The 12,752-nt window shown below is 45.3% G+C and overlaps 1 protein-coding gene across 2 annotated transcripts in view; it reads right to left on the bottom strand.

Annotated features, from left to right (window-relative positions):
- Positions 1 to 2,848: 2,848 nt before the first annotated feature.
- Positions 2,849 to 12,752, bottom strand: part of MMRN1 (multimerin 1) — a 70,927-nt gene continuing 61,023 nt past the window's right edge. For both annotated transcript variants that reach the window (XM_035113050.2, XM_035113051.2), the window contains exons 7-8: positions 9,007 to 9,156; positions 2,849 to 5,204 (exon numbers count right to left, since the gene is read on the bottom strand). In XM_035113050.2, the coding sequence (XP_034968941.2) occupies positions 4,783 to 5,204; positions 9,007 to 9,156 (572 nt within the window). In that variant the 3' untranslated portion in view covers positions 2,849 to 4,782. The remainder of the gene's footprint in view (positions 5,205 to 9,006; positions 9,157 to 12,752) is intronic.

The raw sequence follows: 12,752 nt of genomic DNA, 5'->3' as shown, positions 1-12,752 counted from the left end.
TAATATAGACTTCTTCTTCTCCTTTTAGAACTGAATTGCAAAATTCAGAGGTGTGAACTTGGAAGGACAGCTGCATTTTGGCTCTTGGGAAGTGCCAATAGATGGATTCACATTGAAATGTGAACCAAATTCCTCTCCACCCTTAATCATGATGGGAACAGGGCTGGGGACGATCACCTTTGCATTATGCTAAGGTTTATCCAGCTGCCACAGAGACAGCATTACTAATGCATCTCTATGCACCTGATGATGTGTGCTGCAATAGGGCTGTTTTAATGGGATTGCAATTGATGGGTGACACAGCAAGCCGGGCTTAGCTTACTGTTAGCGATTTACGATCTCCAATTAGTTCCTTCAGATAAGGGAACATCAGCAGACAAAAGAAGTTTCTCCTTCCAGTGTCTCTGCACTGCCAGCTGAATATCAGCACAGAATTCAAGTCAAGATCCATTTGGGATACAGCAATGCCAAAAGCAGCTATAATTTGCTTAAGAGTAACAGACACCATCCCAGTTATTGTCTATCTCTATTTTATTAATGGAGTTATGTATTGTTGCAGAATCACCAGTAGATGGCAGGGACCATATTAAACTATAGACTTATTCAGGCTGTGCTTATGATTTTCTCCCACTGTTAAGACCGTGTTCATGGAAGATAATCTTATTTGGCTACGAGTGATCGCCAAAGAAGAGAAGAAGAAGTATGCAGTATTCATGTGCAGGGAACAGGAAATAACATAACATCTCTTGCTGACCCCTCTTTGTTGTTGTTGTTGTTTAGTCGTGTCCGACTCTTCGTGACCCCATGGACCAGAGCACGCCAGGCACTCCTGTCTTCCACTGCCTCCCGCAGTTTGGTCAAACTCATGTTGGTGGCTTCGAGAACACTGTCCAACCATCTCATCCTCTGTCACCCCCTTCTCCTTCTGCCCTCCATCTTTCCCAACATCAGGGTCTTTTCCAGGGAGTCTTCTCTTCTCATGAGGTGGCCACAGTCTTGGAGCCTCAGGTTCAGGATCTGTCCTTCCAGTGAGCACTCAGGGCTGATTTCCTTCAGAATGGATAGGTTTGATCTTCTTGCGGTCCATGGGACTCTCAAGAGTCTCCTCCAGCACCATAATTCAAAAGCATCAATTCTTCGGCAATCAGCCTTCTTTATGTTCCAGCTCTCACTTCCATACATCACTACTGGGAAAACCATAGCTTTAACTATACGGACCTTTGTCGGCAAGGTGATATCTCTGCTTTTTAAGATGCCGTCTAGGTTTGTCATAGCTTTTCTCCCAAGAAGCAGGTGTCTTTTAAATTCGTGTCTGCTGTCACCATCTGCAGTGATCATGGAGCCTAAGAAAGTAAAATCTCTCACTGCCTCCATTTCTTCCCCTTCTATTTGCCAGGGGCTTTAGGACCTCTTACCTATATCTAACTGCATGTTAGCAGAGACATCTGCAAAGGGGATGTTGTTGTCATGGACTGGCTGGATGCAGAGGACTGGTGGGAAGCACCAGCTGGGGAACCCCAAGGTAAGAAGGTGATGAGCAGTCAGAGGGGGAAGATGGAGCAGACTGGGAGGAGTTGAAGACGTAACATTTGTTACCCTGTTTCTCATATTTTAAGACATACCCATAAAATAAGCCATAGCAGGATTTTTAAGCATTCAAGGAATATAAGCCATACCCCGAAAATAAGACATAGTGATAGGCTCAGCAGCAATGCCGGCCGCGGCAGGAGGAGGAGGAAAAAAATAAGACATCCCTTGAAAATAAGCCATAGTGTGTTTTTTTGAGGAAAAAATAAATATAAGACATGTCTTATAATATGAGAAACACGGTAATAGGTGGTGGTGGTGGAGGAGCCAGAAGCCAATTTGCTTAATATTCATTTTTGGGGGGATGCCTTAATTTGAAGGGGCCATTAATTAATGCTGGGGTCCTCGAGGTGTCCAAAAATGTGCTTGCTCTGTGTGTGTTCTGTACGCAAACAGACATGACAAAGACTGCAGACATGTTGTTTTTTGGTTTTGTTAATTCTTGTTTATTCCAAAAGAATAAAAGAAGAAGATGCGTCCATAGTTTTTTTTGACGGCAGCAACAGAACTCTCAAAAGACTTGCATCGCTCTTAGAAACATTATGTTGTCTTACTATCCATCTGTTAAATTATTACTCGTAACCAACAAGCTTCAAGAGGACAACTATGGAAAAGTGTGCATATGTGTTATTTTTTCAATAAGCAAATTGGGTGTGGTTTTCATTATAGGTGTACTCTCAGTAAATGCATTTATTTGAAAGGGCTGTAGGTCAGAGGCCTGCTCTGGGGAAATGAAATTTGTTGGTATCAGGGAGGAAAATATACAACAAGAGAGCCTTATCAAGAAATGGACTTTAGAAGAAAACAATTAGCAACTCTGAAGATGGAGACCTGGCTTGAAGGATTAAGCAGGGAGGGCAGGAAGGGCAGTGAAAGTCATATTTAAAGAGAGAGACGCAGTCTCTGGTGGGTCATTTGAATTTCATCCGCAGAGTAATTTCCACGCTATTTAGCCCTATCCATGGCAGGAATAAAGAGGGCTAAACAGGTTATTAAACTGACAAAGTCATACAAGGGGTGGGGAGGGATTTAGCCATGTGGGCACGACATTTGATAAAATTCAATGATACGCTAGGATAGGTTAGTGACAAATGGGGGATTTTAAGTATTTACAGAAAGATAAGGTGCATCTGATGAAAGAAATGGTTGGTATATATATATATATTCAGAGTTCATGGTGTGTTGGAGATTACTTTTATAAACAGAAGACAGGATTAAAAAAGCAAAGCATGAGCTGAGCCGGTGTTATTCTCAACAGCAGTTGTAAATAATATACAGTTCTCTTGCCGCAGTCTCCCACCCACTTTTTTTTTTTTTGCCTAACATTTTAGGCATCATGGATTCATTATCAGTGAATATGACCCAGCAGGAAGTGAGGGGGATGAATGTGTTAACCCCTTAACTGGTGCTATTAATTGTCTAATTTACTAGCCGCAGATTAAATATATGGATTGTTGATCAGGTTTTCATCAAAGCTCTCCCCTGTGAGTGGTGTACTGCGTAAACCATATAACTCCCTTGAAATAGGCGCTATATATATATTCCCACCTCAACAGTTATTGCTGCTATTTTTAAAGCATTAGAAACTACCCTCAGGGCCGGCCCTACTGTTAGGCAGAAGAAAGTGTACCCCTTAAGAAAGAGGTGCTGGGCAGGCGGCATGGGATGACACTATTCCATCACCAGTGTTAAGGTTCAAGTGGCAGCCCGGCTGGCTTTTGCACATGGACCAGGGAGCGGGCACTCTCTTGTTCTTCGCCTCAGGCAGCAAAATGTCTTGGCCAGGCCCTGACTACTTTCATTCAGTTGCCTCATAGCATCACACTTCTTTTAGTGCTCTGATTGATTCTGGCTTAATCTGTTCAGTGTGTGCCGCACAATTTATTATAGGAAGTTCGCAATTACAGAGAAGTTACACTTCCTGGAATTCTGCTGTTTAAATGGAATCTTTTTGAGGTAAAATGTGAATACCTTACATGTCTGACCAGCTACAAATTTTGGTATGAACAAACAAAAATGAAAGGGTGGTGGTGGTAAATATGTGAGACTAAATGGAAGCCAATTGAGTATATATGCAGGCATTGTTTTATTCGGCCTATGTGCACATTGCTTCTTCAACTAAGTATTCTATGTAACCAACTGAAGAGTGAAACCTAATGAAACCTGGCCATTTTGGATCCGGGATTCAAATGCTTAGGAGCTTCCTGTGCAGGCCCCTTTCACAGAAGTAGACCCATTGGGTTGGGAAAGGCTCCCAGTGATGCAGTCCCATTCTGCTGGTCTGTTTATGTGACCATTCCGATCCCAAAGGTGGTGCCCTTCCCAGCTCGATAGCACCCGCCATCCCAGCAGCTTCCTCCCCAAAGGGAAAATGGTGTCATCATGATCTTTCTAGTACATGAGCAAATGGCTATGCCAGGACAGGGTGGGCAGAAGGAATCTACTGAGTGATTTGCAGTAGACACTACATGTGTTTTGGAATCTCAGTAGCTTGACAAGAGCAGCAACAAAAAAGCTTTCCAGACCCTGAAGTGCACAAGGCTAAATTGAAGAAAAATGGGAGGGAATCCAGGAGTGGATCCTTGTGTGACAGGGCAGTAAAGCTCAGTTCCAGAGTTAAGCATGCATTCAGAGGCACCTGGTCCCTAAAAACTTAGTGTATGTCTGCCCCCCCCCAGCCACTATTGTACACTGCGTCACACGAATCCTAAAAGTGACTGAAATCAAATTCACTTAAACAATGGTGATAACATGCATAACTTCTTGTACGTTTCTTTTATACTGGTGCAAAATAGCTGCATAAAAATAATGGACATTCAGCTGATGGGGTGCCTAGAAATATGGGATACCTATTTACAAATAACTCCATTTTGCCAATCAAAGGTGCAATGGGACAGCTGGCTGTTTTCAAAATTCGACATTCAGGTAACTATCTGACGAGGTGGGCGTCACCACCTATTTTCCACGAGGCCTCCCCTGCTTTTAACATCTGTGTGGCAGGCAGAATGTTGCTTTCTACAGCACAAAGATGCTGATTCGGGAAAGAGGTTCCATGTCTCGTTTCTGCCTATCATGCAGCTGTTAAAAGAAAAGATGGCAACCTCAAACAAAAGTTATTTTTATTGTGTGGAATGAGCTTAGAAGCAAAGGAGAAGAGTTTCCATTGTGGGTGACCGCTTTTCTATAGAATTGAATTTATGTGCGGTACAATATGTAGCCAGTAAATGTAGTTACAGGTGGGTACTTGGCTGGGATAGAGCCTGTTGCCAGCCTGAGCCAGACTTCTTGCCCATAGTTCAGTTCCAGTAGGGCATCTCCAGTAACCACTCTCTCCAGGTATTTGTTCTCCTTTGTGTTTTCAGACCGAAAGCCCAGCTTGTCTATTCCGTCGACCACTAGGTAGCCTGAGAGGAGCGGGCTGTTTGATTCAATGGTGTATTCAAAGACATAAATGCCAAGGTAAGGCACACGGAACCTTCCATTTGCTGGGACATAGGAAGACCCATAGTTGACATCCAGATTGTTAAATCGAATAGGGCCAGGAGTATTCATTCCGTAGGTGTGCGAAGCAAAAAAGGCCACCATTGGTGCATATCTGTAAGATCCTTTTGCAAAATCTGCAATGGGGGGGGGGGGGAGACAAGCATAATGCAAAGATAAGCACATTGGGTGAAGCTAGATGTTATGGCAATCATGAGTCTGGTATTGAAATTGCCAGACAAATGTGTATTTCTTTCCTTCTCCCCTATAACATCCAATGAAACTCAGAAATGAAGGTCGAGGAGACCTCAAAGTGGAAATATCCTAAAATCTCCTCTGACCCCAGCCAGCATAGCTATAGGTTAATAATTATATTAATTTATTATTTATATGCCTTGTTGGGTTGACCTAGCCACTCTGGGCAGCTTCCAAGAAATGATAATAACAAAATAAAACATCAAACATTATCAACTTCCCCAAACAGGGCTGCCTTCAGATGTCTTCTAAAAGTCAGATAGTTGTTTATTTCCTTGACACCTGATGGGAGGGCGTTCCACAGGGCAGGTGCCACCACCGAGAAGGCCCACTGCCTGGTTCCCTGCTACCTCACTTCTCGCAGTGAGGGAACCGCCAGAAGGCCCTTGGTACTGGACCTCAGTGTCTGGGCTGAGCAATAGGGGTGGAGACGGTCCTTCCGGTATACAGGGCCGAAGCCATTTAGGGGTTTAAAGGTCAGCACCAGCACTTTGAATTGTGCTCAGAAATGTACTGGGAGTCAACGTAGGGGTGAGGGGGGCAACATTAGGAGAGCACAAGTTCCTCATCCACGGTTTAGATGTTTTACGCCCGAGGAAGAGTCATAAGACTTGAAATACGTTGGGCTGATAAGACACCTTCTCCCTCCTCTTTTCCCCTTCTCCTCCTTGTTACCTCACTGTCAACCCCGTCCTCCTGCCTGCCCCACAGCAGCCAATAGTACAAAGCAAAAAGGTGAGGAAACCAGCACAATGCTGCCATGTTATGGAGCGAGTGTAAGTACAGGCGAGCAGGAAGATCTACACGTAGGGCTGCTATTTTCGACGTTCACCCCACGTCTGCCATAACATCCAGATCTGCCTTTTGTTGTTTTCTCCTCAAGCGGAATTGCCTATTTAAATGGGATCAACTCTGTATTGCAGACACAGGGGTGGTTGTAAACTTTCCCCCCAGGCCTCCTGTCAAGTTCTCAAGAAGCTAAAGAAGAAAAGCGGAATGAATTCTTAAGTACTGTATAGAAAGCAATTTTCTCCACAATTAGCGTCAAACGCACCAATAGGAAAAAAAATGCTTCTTTTTTTCGGAAACAGCACGGAAATTTCAGTCTTGACTGTGCTGCATTATTAAGAAGAAAAGCTTTCATGCCATTCTCTCCCCCCCCCCCATGGCTGTGTCACAGATTTTTGCAAATGTAACATGCTTGCATATGCCCAAAATTTTCCTCGCAAGCAAAGATTGGGGAGATTTGGAAGCTTAATAATAATAATAATAATAATAATAATAATAATAATAATAAAAAATGGGGAAATAAAAATGTCCTTTGTTTCATTTCCTTCACCCGTAGCATATAAACCAATGCCTGCACCACTGTAAAAAAATGATTGAGAAATGACAAAATTGTGGCTGAGAGAGAGGCATAAAACACAAATTTCATGTATTCCGAATGCAAATCTCAGCTTGCTCATTTTTATGGCAAGCATCACTGTGATGGCTCAACTGAACATTCGAGGCTGTTGGTGCGAGAGTTCAAACCCAGACACAAGTTCCTCCCACATTATTATTTTTGTTACAAATGTTGTAACTCACTTAAGGGACATTTCACAAATCACTTTGGGAGGGAGACGTCTAATAAATTTGAGGTGAATGCCTAAAAATGGAAGATGTGACTGTGATCATACACAAGGTACAGTGGTACCTCGCAAGACGAATGCCCTGCAAGATGAATTTTTCGCAAGACGAATGTATCTTGTGATCTGATGGTGACTCGCAAGACAAATTCGTTTTGCGAAAAATTCATCTTGCAAATCGCGGTTTCTCATAGGAATGCATTGAAATTTAATTAATGCGTTCCTATGGGCAAAAAATGAAATTTCAATGCATTCCTATGGGAAACCGCAATTCGCAAGACGAATTTTTCACAAAACGAATTGATTCGCGGAATGAATTAAATTCGTCTTGCGAGGCACCACTGTATAAGGTATAAAGGTAAAGGTAAAGGGACCCCTGACCATTAGGTCCAGTCGTGACCGACTCTGGGGTTGCGCGCTCATCTCGCATTATTGGCCGAGGGAGCCGGCGTATAGCTTCCAGGTCATGTGGCCAGCATGACAAAGCCGCTTCTGGCAAACCAGAGCAGCACATGGAAACGCCGTTTACCTTCCCGCTGTAGCGGTTCCTATTTATCTACTTGCATTTTTGACGTGCTTTCGAACTGCTAGGTTGGCAGGAGCTGGGACCAAGCAATGGGAGCTCACCCCGTCACAGGGATTCGAACCGCTGACCTTCTGATCAGCAAGCCCTAGGCTCAGCGGTTTAACCCACAGAGCCACCTGGGTCCCTGTATAAGGTATATCACTGGGCAAAAGATTCCTGCATTGCAACAGGTTGGAATAGATGACCGCCATGGTCCCTTCCAACTCTACAGTTCTATGATTCTACCCCCATCCCCAATGACTGCCCTGAGCAGCTGAGTCTAATTTCCTCTTCTAATTTCCCAGAATGCTTCATTGGAGTCACTGTGGGAAATGAAAAATGGTGGATCCATTGGAGGGCTGCTGCCACTGACTGCTGCTTCTGCATTCAGGGACGTTTGCCAGGATTGGCAAGTGATGAAGGAGGGATCCACCAGTGGACGCTTTCACCTTGGAACTGACCCTGTCCTCATGAGACTGCCTGTGGCTCCCTATTGAGTGTCTGCTCCGAGTTGTTGCTTGTGTGCAAAATGGTCCAAAGGATCTGAGCAGGAGTGCCAGATTGGCCCCCACGACTGTGGGTGTCCGGGGCTGTGTGTGCCATGCAGCGTGCATGGCTCTGGCACCGAAATTTGTGGGTGCCTGGCCCCTCCGTGGGGAATTTTGTGGGTGCTTGGGCACCCAGGGCCCCAGGCAGCCGGCACCAATGGCGCTGAGAACATGTAACAAGCAACATGGTGGAATGATTACATTGGTCTAATCCTCTTTTAAAGCCATCCAAGATGCTGCTGGTCATCACTGCCTCCTGTAGGAGCGGGTTCCACAATTTAGTTTGTGCCGCATGAAGAAGGGATGAGTCTTTTTCAGAGATCCCTTTTATGCAGATGGAGCCAACATGCATCTCACCGTACATAAACTAGTGCAATTCACACCTTTTCCTGAACTCATGAAGAACCACAGGCAAGAGGCAACAATTCCATTTTTCTCAATTCCATGTGAGAAAGGAACTGCTGCCGAACACAGAGACCTCAGGCTCGAATGTCCGTTGCCTTCATTTATTTATTTATTTCTATTTTGAAATGGAACGCACAGCCTTAGTCAAACGCGTAATTTCCCAATAATGCAATTTCACAGCCTCTGTAACAAAAAAATTGCCAGCTTGCTCTGGCCTATTTATGATAGCGCTGCTCGGCTGACAACCACCTTGTTCAATCCCGCCTTAGAGCTGCTTGCTATTATTATTATTTTTTATGGACAGGCTTGTGAGAGAAATCAAATTTTATACTTTGTGATGTGGGACGCATCAAAACAGGGAATTGCGGACTCTCATCATGAACCGAGTGCTTTAAAGGAGAGAGAGAAAGCCACGACTCCGCCACTGGGGAGCCTTTGTCAAGAGGAACTAGGAGAGAGAAACTTGGGTCTCGTAATCTCTGATCTATAGCAGAAGAGGCACAGGCAAAGGGATGTCTTAGGCCGTACTTATACTCACCTATACTTGCAGGAGCATTTTCCGCCACCATCTTCGTGCTGCAGTTGGCTCCTCCGAAAGGATAACGGCAAGCGCAGACAAAGCTCTTCCTCTCATTGACACAGGTCCCCCCATTTTGGCACGGGGAGCTGCTGCAGCTCAGATAATCACCTGCATTGAATGGGAGAGAGTGACATGAATGCACAGAAGCAAGGAGCCTTCGGGTAAGCCTTTGCAAAGACTTCCAAAATGCAGCTTCTACCCCAACTCCTCCCTAGCTGCATTTGAATCTCAAGTTAAAGGTGATATGGGGAGAAAGACAACCACCATTGTTTATTTGCATATAAATTACACTATTTCCCAGGATTGTGTGGTAGTGGTGTTTTTGCTTAATATTATTTGCCACTGGGGAATTTAGTCAGAGACTGTTTTGCTGCCACTGACTGGGCCTCGACTGGCTAATTGCTCCTCATTTCTGCCAATCCAAGGCATGAGGGAAGTGCTCAGTCCCAGCCTACATGTCCAGACATACTGACAAATAGTTTTTTATCCCTCATTTATATGCTACTTAGCACTTTACAATCCTGCTCCCATTTTACAGACGGGGACCTCCCTTTGAGTTGCTTGCCCCAGGCCATGCAATTATCCTAGAGAAGAGCTGGAAGCATCTTGAAATTAAAGATCGGGCAAAGGCTTTCCCAGTCATAATATGCCGCGTGAGGTGGGCATCTGTACATACAGAGACCTGAATCACCCCATTTGTGTACTTCAGCAGAAGGAGGATCTCAACACATGCAGGTGTCTGTGTAGAGCAGTGGTGGCCAAACTTGGCCCTTCAGCTGTTTTGGGACTACAGTTCCCGTCATCCCTGACCACTGGTCCTGTTAGCTAGGGATCATGGGAGTTTTAGTCCAAAAACAGCTGGACGGCCAAGTTTGGCCACCACTGGTGTAGAGATGAAGAAAGGAATGTACCGCTTCCTGCCCCCACACTGCTGCTATGCGCTGCCCCCCACTTCCTCTGCATTCCAGAGCATACACATGCTTGCCAAACTCGGTGCGATTTCTACAAGGCTTTGATGCTCACCTTCTCTGCCCCAGGAGTGGGGAAGATGAGTGGCAACATGGTGCGTTGGAATGCCCCCTCCCCATCACTGAGGGGTGGGGAAGACAACCCCACACATTGGAATGCTTCCAGTGAGAGGGGGAATTCTGCTGATGGCAGAAGCGGTGGAGCAGGTGGACCACCATCTCTGCCACTTCTGCCACCTGAGGCAGCTACCTCACCCTACTTCAAAGACTGGCCGGCTCTGCTTCTACCTGTAGGCCAGGTGCGGGGAACCTTCCATATGTTGGTGAACCACAACTCCCATCATCCTTGGACATTGGTCATGCTTGCTGGGTCTGATGGGGGTTGCAGTTCATCAAGATCTGCAGGGCCAAAGGTTTTCCCCATCTGCCGTAGACTGAAGAGGTACAATCACAGTAAAACTTGATTATCGCTTGATTCTATGGCATGGTTAAACCAGGCTGAAGAGTGAGGGACGAGTCCCCTTTCCCCTTGAACTGTCCACTGTAAATCACAGCTCTCTGTCATCTGGGAATTAGATAAATTGAATTGCCGGAGACTGTTCAACAATTCCAGCTCTTAAGAGTCCTACGCAGTGACAATAGGGGTATGCACATTCTTGCGATGAGATTACCAAGTGGGCCGGCCTCTGAAACTTGAAAGCAAGCAAGCCCAGGAACGCTCAAGAAGCAGGCTAGGTGTGGGGTGATGAAAAGGGTGTTTCAGAATAAGTGCTGATTGCCGGCAGATGTGTGGAATTGCCTCTTTTCACAGCCACTTCATCGGCACTCTGAGCTATCTTTAATTTCCAGCCCAGTCATTTCAGATGCCATGGCGCTCCTTGGTCGCAGCACTTCGACGGTGATGGATTTGAGCTTGCCAGGCTGAATGCAAAGCTTTGTGCGCTTTGTGCAAAGTGGGGGGACCTCCCCTCCCCACAACACACTGCTCCTGGGGGTAGACGGATGATGTTTATGGACTGCAACACGCCAAGGAGTTTCTGTCCGACTTAAGTAATTATTTTCTCTCACCGCTTTCCCCCTGCGAACACATTGCATCTCATCTATCACAACAATAAGGCTCAGGATAAAGCAATGTAGGAGTGCAGTTCGAGTGCCAAGAGCAGAAGAGGAAAAGCTGCCTCACTTAGCTTCATATTTAGGGTCTGCCCAGAGATTGGAGGGAATCAGCATACACACCAGGTGCTACCGCATGTTCTCACTCTGGGGGCAAACCTAGGTTTGGGCAGCATGGCTTCAGGCCGCAGGTAAGAGATGCCTCATGCCAGCCTTGACCAAGCTTTTCCTTCCAGATGTTTCAGATTACAACTCCCATCAACTCCAGCCAGCTGGGGTTGTGGCCCAAAACATCTGGAAGGAAAATGCTTGGTCAAGGCTACCTGATAACAACAACAGCAACAACAAAAATCTCAGCACATCTATGTATTTATGACATGCATATACTGCTTTTTCCTCCAAGGAGTTCAAGATGTTGTGCATGGTTCTCCCCCCCCCCCAGCCTTGTTTTATCCTCACAATGACCCTATTAAGTAGGTTAGGCTGAGGGGCAGTGGCTGGGTTGGACTGTCCTCACCCCACTGGCTGAAACCGTGGTCTCACAGGCCCTAGTCTGGCACTCTAACCACTACACAACATTATGGGGAAAGTGTAAGCTAAATTATATCTCCTTGACATCATTCTGAGTCCCTTCTTCAGCTTATCTCCATTACTGTGACCTGTAGGACAGTCGTCCCTTTGAAGGGCTGTCCAGCCCAAGTCTGGTTTAAAGAAGAAGCACCAAAAGAAGGAAGTGCAAGGACTTTAGAACTGAACTGAGCAGGTGCATGGGCCCCCTAGTCACCATCTTCCCCACTATGGAGATTTGTCATATTTCTCTTTAAATGACAGGCATCATTTCTAAGTTTGCAGCTATGCCTATTCAGAAATAACTTTCTAAATTTGCTCCTACGCACATAGATTAGCATACACAAATTTTATGTAAATATCCACCCTCTTCACCAGCGATGCATTTCCTATTTTATTGTGATACATAAGTGTGCATTCTAGTCTCCTGCAAGTGTATGGATGGAAGAGTGGGCCAGGGTCAATTCAGTGGTACCTCGGTTTATGAACTTAATCTCTTCTGGAAGTCCGTTCTTAAACCGAAACTGTTCTTAAACTGAGGTGTGCGTTCCCTAATGAGGCCTCCTGCCACTGGTGCCCTTCCTCCATTTGGATACCGTTCTTAGACTGCGGTAAAGTTCTCAAACCAAGACATAATTTCCTATTTTGCGGAGTTTGTAAACCAAATTGTTCTTAAACCGGACTGTTCTTAAACCAAGGTACCACTGTATGGGAAGGTGCCCTCTTTCCTACCGAATAGCCCAGTACAGTGATGCCTCACTAGATGAATTTAATTCGTTCTGTGAGTCAATTCATTTTGTGAAAAATTCGTCTAGCGAATCCCATAGGAATGCATTGATTCCCCCCCATAGGAACGCATTAATTGAATTTCAATGCATTCCTATGGGAAACCGTGATTCGCTAGACAAATTTTTCACAAAACGAATTCATCTTGTGAGGCAACCTCCGCTTGAAAAATATCTCCGTTAAGCGAAAAATTAGTCTTACAGGGCATTCGTCTAGCGAGGCTGTATTTAAATGGATATCCAGGAATCGATTTTTCCTGTGTCCAGTGCC

The sequence above is a fragment of the Zootoca vivipara genome, chromosome 9 (genome assembly GCF_963506605.1).
Source record: "Zootoca vivipara chromosome 9, rZooViv1.1, whole genome shotgun sequence".
In the NCBI taxonomy this organism is placed as follows: Eukaryota; Metazoa; Chordata; class Lepidosauria; order Squamata; family Lacertidae; genus Zootoca; species Zootoca vivipara.
This window is presented reverse-complemented; position numbering and strand designations above follow the sequence as displayed.